The sequence below is a fragment of the Athene noctua genome, chromosome 18, assembly GCF_965140245.1.
Source record: "Athene noctua chromosome 18, bAthNoc1.hap1.1, whole genome shotgun sequence".
Classification (NCBI taxonomy): domain Eukaryota; kingdom Metazoa; phylum Chordata; class Aves; order Strigiformes; family Strigidae; genus Athene; species Athene noctua.
This window is the reverse complement of record NC_134054.1, coordinates 1,574,278-1,595,565: the sequence shown is the minus strand read 5'-3', so window position 1 is coordinate 1,595,565 and position 21,288 is coordinate 1,574,278. Positions and strand designations below refer to the sequence as shown.

Sequence of the window (21,288 nt, the reverse complement as noted above, 5' to 3'; positions counted from 1 at the left end):
CTGTCTGACCATCAGCTGTCTTACCACTTGTAGGCTGTGTTCTTCTCTACCCCTATAATCAAGGCATCCCAAAGACCTTTGCATGGGGGAAGGAAGAAGTGGCTGACTAGCAAATGCCCTTTCTGCCTAAAAAAAGGGAACTCTCCAAGGCATCGGTTGTCAACACTTCCACATTTGAAGACCCAGTCTGTGGCTCTTTCAACACAGATGCTGCTTGGTGGCATCCCAGGTTGGGGATCCAAGGTCAGCAACAAGTTTTGGCTGAGATCCTCAAGAAAGATAGCTTCCTCCAAACTCACTGTATCCCAGCAGAAACAAACCCATTGTTTTTATGGCATAAAAGACAGAGCTCTGCTCTGTGCAGCACTTTCAGAACCATCTGCAAGCATCACCAGGGTTATATCAGACAACATAGAGTGCACATGTGGCCTTTCAAAGATGACAGATGAAGGTCAGCTGTGAATTATTATTAATCCAAATGAAGGTGGGAGAAAAAGCACTCAGGAAAGGATAAGCTACAGGAGAGTCCCAAGACAGCATCTTCCACTGTGACATTACTGACACCTAGAAAATGCAAAGGTTATGTATGCAGTACAAGGCTTACCAGATGTGGGTTGGTGCCATTGGAAAGAATATCCAATAAATCTGCAGAAGAAATGAAGTAAAATCTGGGAAAGGCCAACCTCTTCATGTCCAAATATTCAGCCAAAGCCTTCTCACACAGAGACAACCTGGGGAGACAAAGCAGAGGCTGGGACAGGTGGGTAGATACCCTTTCATGTTTCATACTACAGTTTGGGTTACCAAGATGACACTTCCCTACCCTGAGGAAATGCCAGACATGAGCTGAACCTGTAGGCTGGCCCTCTACAGTATTTTCTGAACAGATCAACATAGTAACTCACAGTAACTCTCTACTCTCAAGGGTCAAACAGCCTAAGAGTCAGAGAAGCCTCATGAGAAAGCAGAAACACAGGTGGAAAAAAAGGCTAGAAAGGGTTTGCAGGCTGACCTATGGTTTTAGACAAATTTCTAGTTGCCACAGGTGATTTCACACTGGGATAAAAGTTTCCATAACTGCTTTATTCTAATGAGCTGCATTTTAAAGTCTGATTCAGACCTACTCAGCTTTTTGTGTTTGTGAAGCCTGAAAGGAAACTTGTTTGCTCTGATCTAAAATGGATCTTTCATTGCTTACATGCTAAACTCCTGCTGAGCTTTCAAAATTCATAAATAACGTACAGCTAGTCCTCTGTGAGGAACATTGGCCTTATCTGATAAAAAATAAAATAAATCTTTATTTTAAATGGATAGTTATTACTGACACAACAGCTATCATATTAACTTTTAAGTATGTTCCAGGTAGATGAGCTCATGTTAAGTGAAAAGCATATCCATCTCAGGACACGAAGGTCTTTCTCAAAGAGCCTAGTTATATAATATTATGTGTCAAGGGTATACACACAGAGATAATTTTGTAAATTAAAGAACATGGGCTCAGCTCTGCTGCAGATATCCCTGCTTGGACTGCTAAACAGATATTTAAGACATTGTATGTGGGGTGGCAGCAAGGCCATGTGTTATTAAAACCAGCTGAACGCCTACCTTTGTGCATGTGCAAATCAATATTCAAGATGAGAATTTGCACATACACTAAGCCAGACTCCACTCTGGGGGTTTCAGGGTGATGGATCACAAATAAAAAGACTCAGGAAAGATCAAAAATGCTGCAACTTGTGAATGCAAGGAATGTATAGTCTAGGGAGAAAGCCCTGGAGCACAGGTTAAACAAACTTTAATTAGAGTTGATCCCAGCCTCTGCCAAAATCTTGGGATTTGTGAAGTTTTACGTACCTACTCTGAATGTCCTCCAGTTGTTGGGACAGACCTGGTTTATTGGTGGCCTCAATTACATTTGGGGTTTTCTGAGCTTCATAGGTCAGTTCTTTAAAATCCACATCAATCCCTTCAAAGCGTTTGGAGTCCTAAAAAAGCAACACAAGGAACACATTCATCATAAAACACTGATTTTGTGCTAAAAGCTCCCATCCTCTGGGTGCTGTCTTTGGGTTGAGGAGAAAGACTGTGCAGAGAGCCTCCTGTCCAGTGCAGGGGGACCTCTCCACCATTTCAGAGGGGCTTTTCCAGCCATGTGCCTGGAACAGGTCTCCAACTGGGCACTCGCCACCTTCTCACTGTATCCCAAAGGGGCTGTGGATAATGCGATCCATGCAGAAGCCAATGCATGGGACCAACCATTCTCATGGGACTGAATTTCCCTTTGAATGTCTCTTCAAAACTCTTCCTCTCCTGTGTCCAGATGAAATTCCAAGATTCCCTGGCGACAGCAGCAGGAGATGATCCCATATGAGGGAAAGGCTACTGACTCCATGTGGGTTCACTGTTCCCTTCTTGCTACAATGCAGAAGTCCCAGTGCCCATCCCTGAAATGGGTAGGACACTCGCAGAGGAGAGCCCTTCCTTGCCTTGAGTGAGGCCATGGAAACCCCATGTTGGCAGCAGAGGAGCATGCTGGCAACTGTGCTCTGCACCTAACAGGGACCCTGAATTTCTGGAGTTAACAGCAAAGAATAGATAAAACTGTGTTCAAAATATCTCTGTTCCTCCCTTTTTCCCAAGCCAGGCCTCCTGAATGAGCCCGGACAGTGAATAAAAGTGCTCCAAACTTTCCTGGTAACATTTCCACGTTAACCTGTGTTCAGCCCCGGCAGCAAAGGTCTGGCCAAGTAGCCAGCTTCAGATATGTGTCCCATGCCCTGCCCACATATCCTCCCCCAGCCCTGGCTGCATCCCGAGGAGGTTCAGCCTCCGGAGGCTTTGAGCTTCATCTTTTTGTCTAGGGAAGAGAAGAGGCTGCTGATCCATGCCACCTGCCAGACAGCCAGACGGGTACTGAGATGCAGCCAGCTGCCCAGTAGGATGCAGATTTAAATCATGATGCAATTTCATATATGCCATTAGAGAGCTGCTGGATATTAACAGCTTGCTGGCACATGGTACAGCCTTCAGGGCACTGGCTATTAGCACCTGTATATATTGCACAGTAAGAGAGGTGTGTCCAGCACCCTCCAAAGCAGAGGGAAGAACAGTCCAAGCAGACCACAATGAAGGGATGGAGACAGGGTGGTGTATCACCAGGGTGTCACTGCGCTGTGCACACCCCCTCCTGGGTGGCAGTGCCCTGGCAGTGCTGTTACTGCTGTCAGCATGGCTCAAGCACAACCTACAGTACAAAAAAATCCTGAGGCAGCACTAGGGAAACTAATATAGCACTAAGGGAGCCTCCAAAAAAGCAAGGCAGCAGGAGAAAAGCTCTGCTTTGGGCATCTTGGCATTATAGATAACTGTTTCATATAATGGAGGCTCTTCTTCAGCACTTTCCAAACAGGAAAAATAGGATTTGTGGTTTCATACCTTGGGAAGTTGTGCCCGTATATCTTCTGAGCCTATGAATATGCTCTCCAAGTGAGACCACGTACGCTGCACTTCGAACCAGAGAGAAATGATGGAGTCTGCAGTGGACAGCTTCCTCTGCCATGCAGACACCTCCTCCAAGAAAAAAGCAATATATTTCGATGTCATTAAATTCTGCAGCTGCACCTGGTTGTCTTCTAAAGTTTCAATGAGTTCTTCATCTGACTTCAGTAATGGGATGTTCCTCCGGGGATGAGGCTCATACTGAAACTCCATGGTGCTCCAAGTCATTTTTAGTTCCTTCAGGACTTTTTCCATACTCATTTCTCGCACTGCTTTGTCCACAATGCCACGAACCTCATCCTCAAAGTTATGCAGGTTGAGCTTCAGGAGGTCAGCCAGCACGGTGTCCGAGTCCATCACAAACCTCACACCTGTCATCTGCATCAGTTGGTTCCAGTGTCTTTCTCTAATGGCAGGATTTTGAAGTTCTGCCACAGCTTTCAGGGCTGTCAGCATGTTCTTCACTTTGTTGTCCAGCCCAGTGAAAGCATCCCACGCCCTCATTTCCTTATCCAAATTCCGAATCTCTCTTGCAAACTTTTTACACTCTAGATCCATGTTTTCCACATTAATATCCACCCATCTGGTGGTCTGCCAGTCATCAAGGCTAGTGTTCACCAGGGATATCATATCCCAGAGCTCTTTGAGAAGACACAGCTCCTTTCTGCACTGCTTCAGTTGTTTATAATCTGGCACCATGACTTCAAACAGACCAGCTGACTCATAAATTGAGGTCATGGCTGACTCCATTTGTTTAATCTCAATGTGCTTTGCATCCAGCAGTTGATAAGGCTTTTTGGTGTCAAACCTAGAAAGAAATGTTTATTCTTCGTTAAGTGATACTGTAAAAACTTCTAAAGAAAAAAAACAAACAGTGCCTCTAAGAGGCAAAGCAGAGATGAAATGTCTATAGTATGCATTGATGGCACAGCCACATGGCACTACTGATGCCACCTTAAAACGATACTGTGCACTCAGCATCCAAATTCAACCTCTTGCTAACACTGGACAGTGTTCCCAAGGACAAAACACCCCAGGCATAACAGATACAACACTGTGAGAAGGTAGGAAAGGTGTGCAAGGGCTCGAGCATACGTTCTTAGGACACTTGGAGATGATCCCATAAAGCTTTTTTTCCTCAGGGCTTCTCTGATGCTATAATTTGCCAGTACCTGAATGGTGCTTCTTTCCGAAATCGCTCTCTGAATCTGTGCTGCTCAACATCAAACGCTGCACAGCTCTTGCGCAGAACTGTCATTTCGTTCGCCTGCAGAGGAGCCACATGCTGTTTCACAGCTATTGCCAGCTTCTTTATATTGTTCCATTTTTCTGGCAGTTCCTGCAAGCAAAATTTAAATGCTGGTAGGCAGTATTTTCTATTTGATATAAGATGCGTCTGATCTGTTTATGGATAATCACAGAACAGAAAAAGGAACAGATCCCGTGTCCAAAACTATAAGGAAGTTTTGTTGTGATGCAAAGCCTAAACACACAATTTGGGATAAAACTTCCCAGCTATTTACAATTTTGAAGACCTGATAAGTGACTGCTCTGATTGTACAACCATGTTCAGTAACTTCAGAAGAAGGGTCCCAGACTAGATCCTGGGCTCCCAGGACGGTTCAATGCTCGGGAGGGAACAGTGATCCTAACACCAAGCCCAGCAGGACCTGGAGCCTGCTGGGAGTGGCTGAAGGCAGGAGGATGGGATGCAGTTGCAAGCTCATCAGATTGTCTGGCTTCCCAGAGCTAATTAAGAAACAGAGCCTGGGAAATTTCCTGCCAGCTCTCAGAGCAGAAGAAGACGTAATAACAGAAGGACTTCTAGGGAGCTGTCTGGGGCAAACCCCTCCAGCCTGTGTATATAGTATTAGAACTAAATAAGACTGGTTTCTTTCTCAGTTCATTTATTTCATCATCCAAGCTGCAAGTGCACAGCACTGCTGACAATCCACCTCTGTATCTGGTATTTTCTTCAGAAAGGGATTTTATTTCTTCTCACTAGGCTTTTCGGGCCATATCCTCAGCCCAGACACTGACTCAGCCAAGGGCTCTGCTGTCAACTGCCAGTGCTTTGCTCTCGGACACCCCACTTCCCCATGTACTGTGCAAGCCTACAGGAAAGACTTTGGGTTTCTCTTCATCCCAGTTCACATAGTTAAGGAGATTAATGGAGACACACCAACACTATGGAAAGAAGGGAAATAACCTGGGGACAGCTCTGAGGCACCAGAAATGGCCACAGCAGGGCCGGTCCCTCCTGAGGGGTCTCTTTCTGGCACTTTATATTCCAGTCTCAATAGAAATCACTATCCATGACCACAGCAGGAGACACGTGGAGCTGCTTCCTTGTAATTCTCATACAAACTACCAGCTCCAGCCCATCCATCTCCACAGCCATGGAAGGAGTGCTACCTAGAGGAACTTATTTCTGGTTTTTCCACCGTATACAGGAGAGAATGAATCATTCAACTGCATGTTCCTGACACTTGCTAGAAAGAATAAAACTGTTTTATCTCCTGGATCCAAATGGCTGCCCCGCATCCCTCATTTCTTCTATCAGAAAAATAAATCAGTTGTTCAAATGTACTTGCACAAACAGTCAGCAAACAAGCAGCTCTCAGTCACAGGAATTAGCAGAGCCTCATGGTTCTCTGCAGCAACATGTTTTATGCTGGACTGAAGCTGCTGCAGCAGTCAGAGCATCCATGTAATGCAGCCCTCCCGGTTTTCAGGGAGTCTGTAGGAACTGAGGTATCTTTAGGACCAGATTTGGTGACCCAACCATCCACAGATCACAGTTACACAAGCAGAAAACCAGGGGATTGCTAAACCCCACTCAGCTCCCATCCAAGCCTGCAGCAGAGAACTGGAGCCTTTGCTGCACAGCTGCATAAGGCAGGAACATCTCCCAAAAAGGTTCTTTAAACCTTGTGTCCTACACAGACCCCTCTGCCCATAGGACCCCATGACTATAAGGTATCCATCAGCACGTAGCCACATGCTTGTCCACTGTAACACGCTGGCTGTTGTCAGTGCTTGACTCCTGTTCCCCGAGGCTGGCCAGGCACCTCGCAGTCTTTTCTAACCTCCATCTCATGGTCCCCTTTCCAGAAATGAAACGAATTCCCAAAAAAAACCCTGATTCATCAGAGCCAGATGTGGAAAGGTGCCAAAACACTTTCATAACCTTCTCTCATTGATGTCCTCTGGGTCAAACAGATTTGGTGTTACAGATCCAGTGAAGGACTGAAGTCCTATGAGAAGGCAACTCCTCTGCCAGCATTATCATTCCCATCTCCACAGTTGCCAAGAACTGGCTTATTTAAAAATAATTATAATTCAACCTAATTAACAGATGTATTTGAAAATGCATTAATTTTTTTCAGGAGTAATCGCTGGGAGTTGGAGCAGGCAATTCTATGTTTTTCATACATAACAAAAGGCTTAATCTCTGCTTTAAAAGAAAAATCTCAATATAACTCCAAAATTTAGAGCTATTAAGGCACATCCTGCAATAGCAAAATACTATCCACTGAGGCCCTCTAATGACAGGGAATGGGGTCTTAAATATTCCTGCAATGCACTTAAGCTCACACCCTCTTTGACATCTGCTACTCGGCAAATTTGTGTGTCCACCCCAAGTCTTCACCCACCTCCAGCTGCTTATAGACTTCTTCGGGCAGCTGTTGCTCATACGTCTTCAGCAGTTCAATGGTTTGCTTCAGGGGCTCAAACATGGCATCGGTGACACTGTGCCTTTCTTTAACAGCCAGGAGATGACCCATAATCTCCACCAAGCCATCATAATCGCCTTGCTCAACCTTTTTGCTCAAACCTTTATCGACAGTTTTTATGAACTCATCAAGGTCAGCCAAGCTATATAACACAAAACGGAAAGGCACAAAGTAAGATCAGTTCCTACTGAAATAATTCTCAGCCTTACGCCAGGCACCTGGACTGGCATGGACAGGGGAAAGGCCTGGCTAACCCTGTCCATGGCACAGCAACACGCTGAGGGCATCAGAACCACAATTCATGCTCAAAGGGATCCATGGATGTGGTACAGCTTCCTGCAAGGAACAGATAGGTTGGGACTACTCAGATTGGAGAAAAGGTATCTGAGAAGGAGGATAATGGAGATCTGTGAGCTCAGGAGTGGTCTGGAGAGAGTGAGTCTGAAAGGACAGATTTCACCTCATCACTTCCAATACAAGAATTCAGGATCCCCGGATGAAGCAGCAGCTTGTAAAGCTACAACAAACAGGGATTATTCTTCACACACTGCCTCATTTCTCAGGGTAACTTCCTGCTGCAGGAGGATGCAGGCAATAAAAATTCACAGAAGTTCAGAAAAACAACTGAACATTTGTGAGAGAAAAAAAATCTACCCAGTTCTTTAACTACAAGGGTATGGCCCCTGTTTCTCAAAGTCCTTGAGCTATTAATTGTTAGTGATAAAGGAGAGTGTTTAGGGGAAGTTTTCCTACCTGCTTACCCTGTTCTTAATCTCACCAGCTACTAGGCACTGATGGCAGAGGCATGATGGATCTCTGGTCCTTCCAGCACAGCCATTCTTTTCTCCTCAAAACACTTATTTTTTTAAGTGCCCACTTAAATTCTGTGAATGCTGCTGGGCCAAAATGTATCCTTAAATATTTCATCTAATAAAGACTAAACTGCCGAGTCAGGAACTCTTAATAAGAACTCCTAAATGCCCATTCTAAGCTACACAGAAACCTCTTTGCACAGAAATTATCTAACAGAGTTACTGTGCTGAAAAGAACACATCATCCACCACACACTGCAGCCTTCACTACTACATATGTCTGTAAATATTTCTTTGTAAGCATTCAAGACCTATGATATCCTTCAGTTGTGACTACTCAAATAAATCACCTGACGCACTGTCCTGCACAGACCTGGTGACTGCACAGCTATTCAGAGCAGGGAACACATGTTAATTCAAAACTTACATCCAAAACTCCTCCTTTCTGTAACCTTGAAACTACCTCCCCATGACTGCTTATGCCAGGCAACCTGAATTAGTCTTTTTTTTTTTTTACACAGAGTGCACTCAAAAGAGCAATGCATTTAGAAATAGAGCAAGTATGTCATGACATTAATGCAGCTTTACTGATGGCTAAATCAAATTCAGTGAAGTATGTACAGAGCTCTAGAAGATATTAGGTTAGTTGGATCAGGATGAATGGACAAGCAGATGTCCTGTCTAACGCTACACGGCAGGTCCCAGGAGCATGGGATGTCAGGGGTACCAAGTCTGTGTAACTTTTCCATTTTACATGCTCAGCCATACCAGTTCCCAGCAGAGAGGAGTGGATGGGATGGAGCTGGCATGCAGTATAGGCCCCCTTCTCTTGCTCCTGTGTTAGCTTATTGGTTATCAGTGTGAAATGATAAAGCCCAGCCAGGACAAGAAAAATGCCCTTTGGTCAGCATAGGTCCTGGGAAGAGGAGGCAGGATCAGCTCTTACCTGTGTGTGACGTGGTCCATGAGATGCTGCTTGAACACCAAGCTCCACCTTTTTATCACATTCAGCAAGGATGCCTTGAAAGGCCGAGCGTCAACTTTCATCCAGCTCTGGAAGATGCTGATGGGCTCAATATGATTCACCTCTTCATAGATCTTCTCATAGGAGTCGATCTGCTCTCTGAACTGCTGCAGTGTGGGGGGAGTTTCAGGGACCCCATCCTCGGCATGGGCCTCAATTTCTGCAGCGGTGAGGATGTGCCCATAGAGGAGGAACTGGCGGCAGAACTCCTTTCTGTCATCCCCATAGAGGTAGGAGTATTGGTCGAAGGCACTGCGGTAATCACAGCAGGCTGCCATCACAGCCTGCACACGTCCCATCAGGTCATGGCGCATGTCAGCCAGGTCAGCCATGTCCTCCATGTCAGCCTAGGAGATGAAAGAGAGGAGACCGTAGTGTTAGAGGAGCAGCGTGGTACCTCCTCACCGTCACACAGCATGAGGGAGGTCCACAGCCACTGACCTGGTAGTGGAGGAAGCCGCTGTGCTTGGCCAGCCTGGGCACCAGCGATGAGATCCGGTAGATGTCATTGAGAAGACTTTCCACCACGTCATAGAAGTTATCGTTTGTGCCAGGGTCCAAGGAGGGATGAAATACCAAATCTGGGATCACCAAATCCAGCTGCACCTCAAACAGGGGAGCGAGCCCTGCCTTGGGATCTAGTAGGGAAGAACCAAAACAACAGGACGTTTTTCAAGGAGAGAGAAGTGATGTCAAACCTCCACTAACATCTCATCACACTATGCACACAATGGCCACAGGGACACCAGGCAGGTGTGATCGCAGACACCCACTCACTGGGTCCAGTGACACTGTGTCTCCACTCAACACAGAGGAAATGCTGGCAAACTGCCTGATGTCCTGGTACCCACAGGAGATACTGCAGAACAGATGAGACACAATGATTTAAGGATCAGAAAAAATGCTGTGAAGAAAAAATGCCTTAAAGAGACCAGGGTCTTTAGCTAATCAAAAGGGAGTCTGAGAGCTGAACAATTACAGCACATAAGTACTTGCAGAGGAGAAAAACAACAGGAACCAAGAGGCTTTTTAATTTAGTGGAGAAAGGCATGAAAAAACCCCAGCAACTGCAAACTGAAACCAAATGCAAATGTGAAATTATATGCATGTTTTTAACAAGATGGTGAAGAACTGGATGCAATTCTCCAACTCAGTGTGCCTCCACATCCAGCACAGAAGTGTTCCTGGAGACATGCTTTAGCTGGACACAGGCTGCTCTCAGCTGAGTGAGTGAAACTCCACAGTGGCTTTAGGCAGGAGGTTTGATTTACTGACTCCTGAAGCCATCTCACATCTTCACTGGACTAATGCTCAGGACTGAGGTTTTTCTTTCAAGCCTTTCATCAGCAGAACCTGCTCTAGAGACTCTCCACAAATGAAAGGTTGTGTAACCTTGATGTGTTGTGTATGGGAGGGCAGGAGATGGCTGATGCCCAAGCACAGACTTGGGACAATGCCTCAATTTTGTCTTTCCATTAATCCCTCTAAATGGTTCATAGTTGTCTCTATCCCTCCCCCTGAGCAATGCTTTGTTCCAGTGACAGGGGGATGGAGTCACCCACCATGTCTGGAGGTTCCTCCAGCACTTGCCGTAGACAGTGCAAGAGGCACAGCAGAAAGCCAGGAAGAAGACAGCAACTCTTCAGCGTGAGGGAGGGCACAAAACAGAAACCTCCCCTTGGTTGAGTCTGAAGCAGCCACCACGACCAGGGGAGAACCAGCAGTCACCTGTGTTTTCCAGGAGGTACTTCAGCGAGCACTCAATGGCAGTGAAGAATCCATCCAGGACTATCTCATCGACATAATCCACATAGGCCTCCCAGATGTCAGATGCTGGGTCTGCAAGTAAGAGGCTCTGGTTTTCCTGGAAGAAAAAGAAGACGCCTTTAAATACAGCACAGCTGAGTCTGTCCTCAAGAGAGCTGCCCACAGCTAAGGACTGACGTCAGTGATCACATGGGTACCAGCCTTGTGGAGGCATGGAAAACCAGACAGACGGATGTTGCTGCTGCTGGCATGGCGACGATCTGCTCCTTCTGTCAGGGGCTGCTTTGTCATCTGAAACAACTAAAAATAATTGCAAGGTAAAAATGGAGTGCAGAAGAGACTCAGCTGCTCTGTGACATGTTCTCCTCCCTCTTCTCTGAGGACATAGGGCTAGAGGCTGCTTTGCATACTGGGGCAGGGAGCGCTCAGGAGTCTCAAAGTCATCCAGTTCATGAAGACCCAGCCTTGGTGGCACGTTTAGTGTTACCCTGAGTGGATGAGGCCTTCAAAGTGGACTGCTTACACCTCTGCCCTACAAATGCCCTTCTCAAGACCAGAGAACTTTTAAATTCAGGAAAAGGTTCTTTAATAAACCATGTAAAAACAGATAAAGATTGGGGATCAGAAGACAAAGGGTTGGCTAACAACCTCCCTCCTCAACTTATTGTGTTCCCTTTCTCCAGGCAAGCGCCCAGTCAGGAAATGTGGACTTTTCTGGTCACAGCAGGGACTCATCCTTCCCGGGTCTCCTCTTTCCATCCCCACATGGCCAGGCTGTGTATCCACTCTCTGCACCTCCAAGCAGTCCTCCAGGCTCTGCTGTGATCCTGTCCCCTGCCTTGCTATGCCCTCTGAGTGTTCCTTCTCCTAAGCCTGCCAAGAGTCCTCAACACAGACAAAAAAATTAAGGTCCAGCTTGCAGTGAGCAGAAACCAACACACACTGTCTGCTGCTGGGGGGTCGACGTGGCAGCATTTCATGTATGGAGGCACAGGAGAGGGTGCCATTCCCAGCACTGACATGGCAGCTTGGCACACGAGATAGAGCAGCATTGCCAGCTGGGTTTGAGCCAACCCAGAGTTGCTGCTCCCCAACTTGACACATCATTGCTGGGTGCTTAAACTCTCAAGGGAGTAAGCCAGGGCTCCAGCCCCTTGTAGACTCACTCTGGCCACATTTTGCTGACAGTAGAGAAAGGGGAACTTCATACAAACGAACCCTGTGGGAATATCTATCTGAGAGCACCACCCTCTCTTCATCATCCCCTGCCCTTGTATCTGATAATGTCCCCTTGTTACTGGTGTTGTACTGAGCCTTTACTCCAGATGCCTCATCCTGGTGAATGAAGGGCAATGAAAGCCAGCATCTAGCTGTCCTGCCTTTTCCTGTTGGTGTACATACCCAAACCCTCACTGTGCTTTTCTCAGCAGCCTCAAGACTCACCTGCCCCCAGGAAGACTTGAACAACCAAGGGAAACCCAGACCAGCCCTTGGCCCCTCTGCTGCAGCTCCTCCAGGTTTGACCAGCACAGCAGGGCAGAGGCATGAGGACACTCTACTTTGGGCCATGGTGCCTTTCCCTCCCTAGGACCTTCATGCTACTTTGCAGTTGGTCCTGCTCCTAGGAGCAGCACTGGCAGTGCCACCACACCAGTGGCTCCTGCCATGACCACAACCTAGCAAGTGCCTTGGTCTTCTGGATGGCAGCCAGAGGTGGCTGAGCCTGTTACAGCTCTGGCAGCAGAACAACATGGACATAGTAAAATCCTCACTATGGGTTCCGTGTGCAGAGAAGGAGGTTAGAGGTCTAGGGCTGGCTGCAGACAGTGAAGTAAGATGAGCAACAAGAGCTCAGTGTCCCAGAAAGGGTCAGCCAGTTCTCCCCAGAGTCCTAGGCCAGATGGTGACCCTCAAGAGAGAGCTGGATCTAAAATCCATCTCCCTCCAGGACAAGGTGCTGTCCCTGTCATGCATAACACCTTACTCCGGGCTGGTGAGGAGCAGAGCTTTGGGCTTTCTCCTGGCCTACAAAGAGGACTCAGCTCTGGCAAAGCTGCTGGAAAGCACCGAGGTTTCAAGACAGCAGCTTTTTTCCTGTCACTCAGCTTCTCCCTGGACTGCCAGCGTCACCTCCTGCTCCCACAGGGGGACAACAAGTCTGAAACAGAGAGGTCAGCCACAGCCAGCTACCTCTCTTTTTCCAGGTAAATATTTTGGAGGGGGATTTTTCCGCTGAGCAGGATCCCAAAGCCTGATGCACGACTCCCCTCTAGTGGCTCCACAACAGCCAGGACTGGGAGCCAGACTCCCTGAGCTGCAGCTGCTCCTGTTTCTGTCCCGAACTGGGTGTCCAGCAGTGCCCAGCCAGCAGCCCCGCACCACACAGCCGTACCAGCTCACTCATCAAAGCTATCATTAATTGACACTGAGCAAGATTTTCAAATGAGTTAAGTGAGTTAAATTTAAGGTGAAAGAACTCTGGACACTTTCACCACAGCGAAGAAACACACAGAGCCTATGAAAACCAACAACCCCCTGGGGAAGGTCCCCCTCACCTTCACCAGCAAATGAATCCTCTGCCCTGATTCTCTGACAAGGCTGTAACGCCTTTCCAGACGGTCCTGACAGTCCTCTAGGTTTAGCAGTGATTCCTTTTTACAATCTTTCCTCTCGAATATGGGTGACACCCACGATCGCGTGATGGTCTGGATCTCCTCAACATTGTTTTTAGCCTTCTGCATCCTCTGCTCGAGGTCATGGACATCATCCATCACCATGGAGATATGATCCCAGACACCTGGTAAAAAAAAAAAAAGAGAAGACTGACTACTTGTTTTCAGAGCTGCTGGGACACATCTTGTGCACTATCCTTAAAACCAGCCTCTGACTTTTTCCCCCATGGTCTCATGTATTTCTCACCCACCATTAACACAAGACTTCCCACATCAACCAACAGAGCCACTTCTAGCTCCCTCCTACCCCAACAAGCCACAGTATGGACAGCAGCAGCCTCTGTTTTCTGCCAAGACCACCACCACCATGGGGATGTCTGACACTTCCTGCTTCCCTCTGCCCAGGTTTCATCTCCCACTGATTGCTACCAGAGGGAGCAGCATGTGGAGGACGAGTACAACAGGCTGAGTGGTCCCTGCCACCATCACTAGAGCAGGGACCCATAGCCCTAATACATGGGTTGTCCCAGCCCCAGGTACAAGGGCTGCATTTAGATGCAGAGAACTTAAAGTTCATCTGCAGGAAAATCCCTTCATCTTTCTTTATTGTGCAATGGAGAAAGTTTTTCAGCTTTGCATGATCCCAAGGGAGGACGCTTGTTCCTATTCATACCACAAACCCGATGACAGAAATATATATTCCACCTGTGAGCAGTTTGCTTTCACCAAGAGGAAACAAATTGTCTTCCTCCACTCTGCTTTGCAGTTAAAACTAATCAAGCAAGAACACTGGTTAAATCATCCCAAAGTCACAGTTCACAAAATCCACCCCTAGCTGCAGTGTTTCAAGAAAAGATAATGAGGGGGCCCTGGCTGTCACTGGGACAAGTCCATCCCAGTGCCAGATAGCTGGGGCAAGGGTTCCCACTTCCTTTTGGGTGAGAAAGCAGTGTCTCAGGGGACACAGCCACACAATGGGTCACCTGGACTGGCACAGGGGGGCCAGCACAGACAGTAAGCAGATGCTTCAACCCCAGCCTTGCCAGTTCTTGCAAACCCAAATCTTGCCATCTCCTCGGTGGCACTGCTTACAGGGCAGCCTCTCCTCCCCAGAAGCCCAGGCTGAACCTGCTCACAGCCCCAGCAGGTCAACAGAACGTGGCAAGGAACAGGCAACCTGGGGACTGCCCTTCATCTCTCCAGTGCTGGCTCTACTAAGGGTCCCTGTCCTGCTGGGAACTGCAAGGTGATGGAGGTTGTGCACATGGGGGGATCTGACAGGACCCAAGCGTATGCGCTTTCACCCTAACACAGAGCCAGCTCACCCTCCATCTTCCAGTTCAGTATTTCTTCTGCCTCCTTCAGCTTCAGGTCAATAGCCCACAGCTGCCCCTCTATTAGAGGGTACTCGACCTCCAGGACTGTCTTCAGGACCTTGTTGTATCTGTTCACCATCAGCTCCAAGTTGGCCACCGTCTGCCGGTATGATTCCTTGGAGGAATAGATTTCTGTTGCTGTCAGTGGGATGGCTCCCCTCTGCCTGCCAGACAGGTAGCTCACCTCCCTCAGCACCGAAACGAGCTGGAGAAACAAGATGAAAGTTGGACACGGGACAATCCTCCCCATTTACCTGGCACTTTCCAATCAGTTCTGAGCATCTTAGGGGTTTCTTGCCCTTTGTGAATAAAAGCAGCACACTCTGAAAAGAGCCTGGACACCTACTAGTCCATGCTATCTGTCTCCCATTGATCTTTGCCTCTGGTTTTCTTCCCAACCAAAGACAGACAGCTCTGTTAACTACCCAGCCAGCAAACTCTATGTAGCCTCTAAAAGCCATGAGAATCTCTGGTCCTCTCAGCTATCCTCATAACTAGAGTCTTACAGCAATACCGTGTCTGCAAGCGGAGCTTAGCAGTTATCTAAGTGGAAGATAAGATGGCTCCAGATCTGTTGGTTTGCTGGGCTAACTGGCATAATAAATAAATAAATAAATAAATAAATAAATAAAAATTTAAAAACTCACCAAAACAACCAAAAACATGGCCCCAAACCCAGTGACTCAAATATTCCTATGGCCACCAATCCACCAAAGATTTCTGCTGGAGACTTCTCCGAGCCCAACCAGAAGCACTCAATGCCAGTGCATGTTTAAGTTGATGTTTGAGTTGTGATAGGACCGGATTGAGGGAGATTATCAAATCATAAACCCCAGTATAAATGACTCCCTGCAACAAAGGGAGCAGCAAGGTCGTCCAGTGCAATACATCACTTCTAAGACTAAAAATCTTTGCTCAGTTTAGTGGCTAGTGAGAGGTAAAATGCTCTTGGAACTGCACACGTTGGCACGGTGGCAGAAATTCGGTATGTCATATGGGCAATGGCAGGGGTGAGGACCACCCCTGGCTGTGGCTGAACTTGGGGTGCAGCTCCCTAAAAATTGCCTTTCCCTTAGGTTGGCAGATTGTATCATCTCTTCCTGTGAAGACATGGGGAAGAAATCTCTCTCTGATCCAATGCCACTCATGCCCTCTAGTCCCAGTTCCCTACTCCTATTTTTGATGGGAAAACTGGAAAGCTGCAGATATGAACAGAAGCAGGTGAAGCCACAAGCACAGGGATTGCATGTCCAGGAGCATCTGTCGCTGCCCTGGGTGACAGGCGGGGGTTACTGAATCCTCTCCACCTCTGCCTGACATTAGCCAAATCCCAACATCTGGCAGAACTGGATGAGGCACTTGGGAAGCACTGTCCCTGTGAAGGGACGGCAAAGGGGAGGAACATGCAGTGCACATCAGGAAGGTATGTCATCACACATTCAGAGTGTCTATAATACTAAAGTGACAGTGAACAGGATGACAAGAAGAGGAAAGAAAGAAGGGGTGAAGAAGGGTGCAGGGGGCACTCTGGCAAGGTGGACAAAGGAGGAGGAGGTGGTAGGAAAGGGAAAATCAGAGGACTGAAGGAACAAGAGGGTGAACTAGACACAACAAAGCTCCCTTCCCTTCTTTGCACTGGAATGTCTGGGACATCCCCAGCATGGGGTCAAGGGTGTCTTCCCCTCTTTCCCTCTCCTCCATGGAAGATGAGCTCTGGAAGACTCTTCCTTGCTGAAAAGCTGCAAATACATCCTCCCTCTAGGCAAAATGAGGTGCTCTTATCTATTTTGGAGGGCATGAAGAGGCTGCTGAATGGACACTTCAGGAAATCAGGCAGCCCTCAGTATGGAAAGCTGAGCAGAGCAGTGCAGAAACACTCAAAGACTGGAACTGAGAACAGGCATGCTCAAAATATCATAGGCTCCAAATCTTGTTACCAGGGTGAAGGGTGGAAAACATCCCCTGGGGCCATTTGGCTCCCAGCTTAGCAAGGAGCTTCCAAGGAGCTTGAAAAATCCTTTGACGGAGGCCCAAGCTTGAGTGAGCTCTAAAACCTAAACACTTTCCTTTAACAGCAGCATGTCCCAGGGAACAGGAGGAAGTTTTTGATGCCAACGTTTCCCAGGCTCCTGAGATTCAGCACCTCCCAGCAAATTACAACAGCTGGCAGACCTTGGCTCCCACCAGGCCCCAGCAGCTTTCAGTCCATCTATGCATGCTGCTGGCTTGGAGCCCTGCTTCTGCTTTGAGTGAGGTGGATGGTCAATCCTCCCCACGCTGAAGACAGGCCTTAGGGGAACTCTAGGGGACAGAGAAATGATCTGAAATCTATCATAAGCCTCATGCACCACAGTAAAGAAAATCCAACAGCCACAACATGGTGTAACAAAACAATCCCTGGGTTTTTTATAACCTTTCAGAAAGCTCAGATTTTAGGTGCACACAACACTAAACCACCTCTGTATATGATGCCCCAACATTCCCCACACCAGTATCAAATCTGGTCTAGAGATGCTGACACCAGTTAAACATCTGGCTACTCAGGGACTGTCTGTCACTGGCTTTAACTAGAATTTTCTCTGCTCAAACTGTAATCCTGATATATTACCAGGAGATAAATCCCACAGATTGGATTGTCTTTGACACAAGGGGATGGTAAATTCATGTTACCCATCACAGAAGGGGTTCCATGGACCTCAGCAGAACAGACCTAGTACAAATCCCACCACACCTCCAGCGGACAGTGGGGCACAGCTTGGAGACATGGCTGCAGGCAGGCAGGCAAGCTAACTGACAGCAGTTTTTACCTGGGGATCAAAATTGACTGTGATCAGTTTGGTTTCTGGATCTCGTCGGATGAGTGGCTGAATAAGGTTGTACTGTGATTTTTCAGAGACTGTCTGGGACCAGTCTACATAGAGCTTTTCCTGATACCTGCCAGAAAATAAAACATCCCTCATGTAGGTACCAAGCCAGCAGACCAGGGCATATAATCAAATGAAAGTCAGGTCTACTACTGAGGACTGAAGAACATGAAGGAATATTAAAAACCAATTCACACCATCTCCATAAACAACATGGCTTCAAAGACAAACACCTGAAAACCAGTGACAGCATCAACTCAGGAGGGCAAAGATCTCTCTTTGTACTATTTTTAGCAGAGGATTCAGATTTAGAGACAGGCTTTCAAAAGCATTAGCCTAAAGTAACAGATAAGCAGCTACTAGGCATTTCCAAAGTGTCTAAGCAGGAATGGGTGTGTAAATCCATACAAGTGCTGGGGATGGATGCGGCTGCCTTCACTTCTCTCAGAGTCACTGCAGAGAAACCATCACTTCAGGGAAATTCAGCTGTTTGAGAGCTCTATGACACCACTGGCAGTGGAAACCAGAGGGCTGAATAGGGGTCCTGGTATCTCACATGTCATGGGCAGTCCAACTCAAGCTACTAAGTCTCTTCTGAATCATATTGTCAACTTAGCACTTTGGGAAATGGCACCCAGAAAACACCATCTCTGTTGAAGTTACCCAGGACCCTCTGCTCTCTTCTGAAAGGCTGAACCATAATTATTCAGCCTTTGTTTTGGTAATCAGAAACAGGACTCCCTCCAACTGCCATGCAGTACCCAGCAGCCAGGTGTCTCAGCTCCCTTCGTTGCTGATGGAGAGCAGGATCTGCAGAGACATCTCCTTCCTGGGGAGGTGGCTCTTCCCAAGGGAAAGCCCAGAGCAACCAGTTCAGATTTAACATCCAGTTCAGATTTAACAACCAGTTCAGATTTAGCATCAAACATACTAAGTCAGGAACAATGAATCCCACTCCAAATGTTGGAATATATATATTAGAGTCACTGTAAATACATTCTGTGAATGGGCACAAATGGATTGAAATCCTGGTCATTCCACGTTTTCTACCAGCGCGGCTTCTACATCCAACAGAATGTTCCAATGTTTCTGCTAGGCTGCACAGCCCTCATTCCTCCCCCGTAAACTTCTCATTTCAAGACCTGACAGAAAGACTGTAGTATATAGCAACAGGATTCCTCCTCCTCTCTCATCTGAAAATTTCCTCTGGCTTAGAAAGAGACATTCCCAGGTCCTGAGCTGGCAAATGTGCTGGAAGATGGTTTAGAGGAGGAAAAAGTTTCTTCATATACTTACAGCCTTGCCTGAGCCACCACTTACTTGTCGAGCAGCTGAATCATTTCTTCATACTTCTCTATCACCCTTCGTCCTTCAGCAGAGTCCAAGCAGCTGGTAGCACAACAGAGAAGCTCAGTATTGTGTTTATCTCAGTGAGGCTGTAGTCTGTATTTGCCCCTTCCCAAGATCACCCACCAGTTTGCAGGCAGACTCTGACTGGGGACCTTGGATTTCACTCCCCACCGCATCACCCAAAATCAAAAGGTTATCCAAGCCCCCATGTGCTCTTTCTCAGGTGTTTGCATGGCAATGGGCAAAATGGAACCATATCCTAGAGGGGGAAGAAGGGCTCAGTGCTGCTGAATACTGGTCTCTTTAACATACCTAATACTCCAAGTTTCACACTCCTCATTTGCACAGAGCATGGCACCCTCTGCTTATCAGCCAGCACTTCCTAAGATCAAAGACGCTCAGAAGGAAGCAGCATGTGGCTCCTGGTAGATGCAGCTCTTTGTGGTGCCAAATTTGTGCCCCTCAAATCATAGGGGCAGGGGAGAACAAAGGCATCCCGGAGCATGGGAGGCAGAGCCTTGGCCATGCTGCCTGCGCTGTACAAGTGCCTCTGAACCCAGGGAGGCAGCCGGACAGAGTAATCCTTCTAAGGCCATCTTTTCCCCATTGTTTCATTTACAATATCTAAGTTTTCCTGAAAATGGTTGTTGATTTGGAAGACATTTTGAAAAAAACATGTATTAAACAAAACCCAGCAAAGGTAGTGCCTGAGCAGTCACCACTGGGCACATACTAATCAAACCTTCTGCAAGTAAACAAGTCCTGTAAGCAAAACCATCTTCATTTCCCCCTTTTAAGCCTTTTTCCCTTTAAAGTTTCACGTAGGAAACAGCATCACATTACCCCTGCTGCAGAGCATGTTATTAACTGCTCTAAACAGAAGAAAGAAAAATTGATGCGAAATGCAGATTTGGGTTCTACTTCATGGTTTACAAAATTTGCTATTCAGATTCAAACCAAACATGATAACTTGGGCTCTGTGCTGAGAACCATCCAAGAGCTTGTTTCACTGCACTGATGTCTTTACTGCTGCAGAATAATTTAAAACACTTAACGGCAATACACTGTGAGAGAACGCTACAAATACTGCAGTGATGGAGGTGGCGTATTTTGCTCAAGCACATAAAAAAAAAGTGGTTCCATTTACTCATAATCCTGTCCAGCACAAGTAAAACTATTCCTGTGAGCTACACGGCGCACTCCCTGAAGCACGTTCAGTTGTCCCAAGTCCAACATTGCTTTGCTTTACAGGACTTTCAAATGCTGTCCCACATGGTGCCACGAGATGTGGCAGCTGTGAGTGTGGGGCCACACCTCCCCAAGACCACCCCTAATAACAAACATTTAGGTGATAAGCATCCTATAGCACTAGTTTCTTTTCTTGCTTATGAGGGACTCCTCCTTTGTTTAATGCTGAGACAGTTGTGTTCTGCAAGTGCCCAGCAAAGTCCTCATCTATTCACCAACCTGGAAACTCAGCTCTATCAATCCATCTTAGATGAGTCAGTCCAGTACCACTCTGCCATTCACAGCTTGGGTGATGCCAGAACCAGGCCTTGCAGCTGAGGGTTAGGCTGCACCCAAAAAAGGGCTGGAGAACATGCTGAGTGGGATTGCAGTGGGAAAGGTTCCAATACCTCTTCCAATTGCAACCTAGAACTATGTCTGATAGCTAAATAGCCCATGTACTATCCCACTGTGCCTCTTAACCACTTCAAAACAAACCCAATTACTGTGATTCTTAAAAAAAAAATAAGATTGCAGGGAAGCTGAATAGCACTGGTGCAACCGCTTCTCACCTCTTTGACTAAGAATTATTTCAGCTATAACCTTTGGATAGTGTTCAACACAGAACGAAAATGAGATTGATTAGACAAAAGATATCAAGATGGTGATAAAGCAACTTAGCTGGAAGAGACACGCACAGATGTGGGATGTGCTTGAAGTGACCAAATGGCACCTGGATTCGTGCTCGCAGCTCCCGAGCCCATTCCAGTGCTCCAGCTACTGGTGGCATGTTCTTGTGCACAGGGGGGGATCCTGGAGAGGGCACAATGAAACAGCATTTGACCAAACACTGCAGTTGTAACCCCAAAAATACACTAATAGAAACTCATCTGCACAAAACTGCTCTGATTTCCCAGCTTCCTTCCTTAAATCCAACATCTGCTACATGATGTAGGTCTGT

The 21,288-nt window shown here is 47.1% G+C and overlaps 1 protein-coding gene across 1 annotated transcript in view; it reads right to left on the bottom strand.

Annotated features, from left to right (window-relative positions):
* DNAH9 (dynein axonemal heavy chain 9) overlaps window positions 1-21,288 on the bottom strand; it is a 213,293-nt gene that overhangs the window by 170,377 nt on the left and 21,628 nt on the right. The window contains exons 10-22 of the mRNA XM_074922361.1: window positions 21,026-21,140; window positions 19,071-19,139; window positions 17,694-17,820; window positions 14,836-15,091; window positions 13,394-13,635; window positions 10,800-10,935; window positions 9,513-9,709; window positions 8,994-9,418; window positions 7,155-7,377; window positions 4,671-4,837; window positions 3,436-4,306; window positions 1,855-1,985; window positions 605-731 (exon numbers count right to left, since the gene is read on the bottom strand). Coding sequence (XP_074778462.1) covers window positions 605-731; window positions 1,855-1,985; window positions 3,436-4,306; window positions 4,671-4,837; window positions 7,155-7,377; window positions 8,994-9,418; window positions 9,513-9,709; window positions 10,800-10,935; window positions 13,394-13,635; window positions 14,836-15,091; window positions 17,694-17,820; window positions 19,071-19,139; window positions 21,026-21,140 — 3,086 coding nt within the window. The remainder of the gene's footprint in view (window positions 1-604; window positions 732-1,854; window positions 1,986-3,435; window positions 4,307-4,670; window positions 4,838-7,154; window positions 7,378-8,993; window positions 9,419-9,512; window positions 9,710-10,799; window positions 10,936-13,393; window positions 13,636-14,835; window positions 15,092-17,693; window positions 17,821-19,070; window positions 19,140-21,025; window positions 21,141-21,288) is intronic.